The 3,657-nt window shown below is 49.0% G+C and overlaps 1 protein-coding gene across 1 annotated transcript; it reads left to right on the top strand.

Annotated features, from left to right (window-relative positions):
- Positions 1-302: 302 nt before the first annotated feature.
- Positions 303-3,208, top strand: LOC135919374 (calmodulin, striated muscle-like). The gene is made up of 2 exons (XM_065453142.2): positions 303-742; positions 2,914-3,208. Exons 1-2 carry the CDS (start codon positions 406-408, stop codon positions 3,081-3,083), a joined length of 507 nt encoding a protein of 168 aa, XP_065309214.2. The 5' UTR covers positions 303-405; the 3' UTR covers positions 3,084-3,208.
- The last annotated feature ends 449 nt before the right edge of the window (positions 3,209-3,657 follow it).

The raw sequence follows: 3,657 nt of genomic DNA, 5'->3' as shown, positions 1-3,657 counted from the left end.
ATTTTAAACACGGTTTTTAAACACGGTTTTTAAACACGGTTAAACGCGCAATTTTGCTGTCATGTTTGTTTGCGCGCTAGCGCCGCTAATGCGAGTAAAATTATGAACAACGAACGTACATTTCCATGCTACGTAAATTTATCGCATTGTTCTATCTTTTGGATGCCGTGACGTAGAGTGCACGCAGTCCTATCTACACCGTCCTGAGAAAGTGCATGTCACGTCGTCCCTCAGACACGAAAGCGCGTGCTTGTGCGTGGGACCACGTGATCAGTAGCACAAAACAACTATGCACCAGGAGGCGGGCTTTGTCCCGTTTGCGTCGACAGGCGGCATATTAGCCTTGGCATATTCCTTCGCTCTGCTCTTGGTTGCTGTAGGCTGTGCTCAACTGCGCCACGCGCGATGGGAGAACTGGAGGATTTGTCGACCGTGGACTCGGGCTACAACGACGACGCCGAGCTGCGCGAGGTGTTCGTCTTGCTCGACCGCGACTGTGACCTGGAGCTGAGCTTCGACGAGCTGAAGACGGCGGTGCGGGCGCTCGGCCTCGCCGTGACCGAGGCCGAGATGGAGGAAGTGCGCGAGGAGCTCGAGGCGTGCGCAGGCCGCACGACCGTCGACTACATGGGCTTCCTGTCGGTGCTGGCCAAGCTCGAGTTCGGACACCTGCGGCTGCCGGAACGCAGCAGCGCGCAGGAAGCGGAGACGCGCAGGGCGCTTGAGATACTCGACCCCAGTGGTATGTCGAACTGCTTCTCTCCTTTGGTGAATAAGTGCACGTGAAGAATATCTCGGGATTAGGAGCGGTTAAGGTTAGTTAAGCTTACCCCTTTTCTGTCAACTACGCATCAAGTTAACGTACTAATAATCAAAACCAAGTTAGCTCTTCGCTTGGCGTCATCTCAAAGCGACGCTAAAGAACACAAAGTTGGTCTGGATGAGTAAGTTATGATTTCGCCTACTGTGCGAGCAGGTTCGGTAAGTGAGCAAACGCCCAAAGACGAAAGACCTGTGGTAGAGGTGACACCGCTTTCAAGTTCCTGCGCAGTCGATTGATTTTGGCATCGACTGCACCATCTAGCTGAGTGTCCACTGGTAAATGACTACACTGCATCCTAAAATAGCAAGACACAATTTGGCAAGTTTCGATAACCTTTCTCGAAGCCTAAACTGCTGAAATGCAAGAATACTTCGCAATTTGTGACCTCACAGCAACTTCTAGCCCTGACGTTCCAGTGTGAAATTCAAATAGGGGTCTTTGTCACATTTCCTTCATTTATAACACTTTCACGCCAAATACGTGAAATATTATTGTGGAAGAAATCCAGCATAAACGCCCTTACTGCTGCTGTTTACTGTTCATTTAATTGGACTGTCCAATTCGATAACACCGACGAACTGTACGTGCGAATATTCTGGAACATTTAGCTTTGAATACTACATTGAGCAACTTATGTCACTTATAACATATCGGCTGCAATGATACCCATGCTTCTTTTTCTTGCAGGACCGCACAGCAACGGTCATAACTAATCGGCAGACATAATTTGCGCAGCCTTTCCCCTATGGGTGCCCTAATTACAGCCAACATTGGAAAGTTATGTGCGATTATGGCAGATTATACGGGTTTACGATAATTGCTGTGCAGGTTCACGGGATAATGTGCAATACCGACGCACGAGGCACCGCTGCTGCACAAAAAAATATGCATTTGCTTAAGGCACGTGCATAATAAATATTCGAGAACTTGAAGTCGTATTAAGAAACCTCGGTTTTCAAGCGGCGTTTATAGACTCGCAGTTTCGACACCGGAGACCGCGACGGCCGTGTTTCGATTAGGGTGAAATGCGAGAACGCTGGTGTTAGACGCCCGCTTTGATTTAGGTGCACGTTAAAGAACCCCGGGTGGCCAACATCAATCCAGAGACTCCCTTTACGGCGTGCTTCATAATCAGATTGTGGTTTCAGCACGTGAAACCCCCGTTTTTAAAACTTGTTTTTACTGTCTCAGTTTTATTCCCATTACGCGATTCACTGAGCTCTTAGATTTGTACTTGAGCTTTAGAATGTTAGCGCACCCATACGCGGAGCCAATCTAATTGCGGCAGATGACTTTTGTGGGAGTTGACACGGTAGTCAGCACCACGAACAGCGATAGTGGTTTCGGTGCCTATCGTTCGCTTACTGGAAAGCCAGCTGTATAAGCTGTTCATTGGCCGGTGCCAGTTTGCAAGTGCACTCTTAAACAAATGTACAACCTTTGGGTCGTATCTTGCCACACGATAATCGTCATCTGTCTCTCTTGCGTTTCCTTTCTTGAAAACCCTGCGCTCTCTCCTTTCCTGTCGAGAATGCTGTCATATTGCTAACGCGCATGCCTTTTGTGACCCGGAAGTACCGGTCTCGCTGCGTTAAAGAAAGGAAGTTAAAGAAAGACAGATGACGATTATTGTTGTGTGGCAAGATACGACCCAAAGGGTGTAATTTTGCTTAAGAGTGTATAGCGAATAACTACGCACTGCGGTGATACTGGCGCGTAGCCGTATGCAGATACCAGTTATGCTAATATGTAGCGCCGCAGGCTGTTTGTTGGCAGCTGTATAATAAGCCGCATCTAGTCACGCCAGAGGTAGCTATTAACTCTTAGCTCGCTTATTTTCCTGTGCTTCAATAGAGTTATAACCAATGGTTATAGCGAAATTTCTCGATTTGCGTCCAGGGAAGAGGCAGAAATCATGCTGGCCATCACTTTTTGGAGATTTAAACCTTTATTTATCCTTTGGTTTCGCCCTCTTACATGTAACTGCGGGCAAATGTGCGCTGTTGTACGCAGTCTCCGGCATTCAGTGGTCGCACTGTGTCCAGCTATACATGTAGCGTCGTCACGCGAGTGCCTTTTTCGCAACGCAGGCACCGGCCTGGTGAGCGTCCGCGACGTGCGCTGGCTGCTGACAAGCATCGGGGAGAAGCTGACCGTCGAGGAAGTCGACCAGGTCCTGGGCGAGCTGGGGTGCGGCGGCGAAGACGACGACCGCGTGCCCTACAAGGAACTCGTGGAAATGCTCTTCAGGGACAGCTGAGCGAGGCGCTTCATCGCGAAGCCCGCTATAGCTACGATGGCCTATAATATGCTCTTCAGTTGGTCTCTGTATAAGATACGTACGTTAATAAAGTGCCGGCGTTGACCTGAATGTCATACACCGTATTCTAATCGAAAGCGTTAATTTCAAACGGTCTATGGTGTACAGTTGCAAGCCCTGACTGTAAACACGAAAGCACATGCCAACAATTTCTATCCCATGCAATCCCGTTTGAGATAGGGCTGAGACAATTAAGGCAGCCTGCTTGAGCTAATCAGATTTTGCTACGTCTATCGCAGCTTAGAATGTTGCTTCTTGCTTCATTAAAAGCACTCGGTACAGGCAGTTTTCTGGCGACCCGCTAGCGCACTCTCGTAATATGTATTCTTTTGGCGGATGCACAGCCTATACTGCCAGAGGCAGTATAGGCTGTGCAGTGTATAGGCTACACCCACACACGAGTCTGTGGCAGCCGCTTGCCAGAGTCCTGGGTGTATCGAGTGACACAAGGGAGCCTATGCACATACGTGAACGCATTTTGTAGGATCCCTAAGTGACGCATTCCCGTGCTTGT

This window comes from Dermacentor albipictus, chromosome 1 (genome assembly GCF_038994185.2).
Source record: "Dermacentor albipictus isolate Rhodes 1998 colony chromosome 1, USDA_Dalb.pri_finalv2, whole genome shotgun sequence".
Taxonomy (NCBI): domain Eukaryota; kingdom Metazoa; phylum Arthropoda; class Arachnida; order Ixodida; family Ixodidae; genus Dermacentor; species Dermacentor albipictus.
The sequence above is the reverse complement of the archived record's forward strand: the minus strand, read 5'-3'. Positions and strand labels throughout refer to the sequence as shown.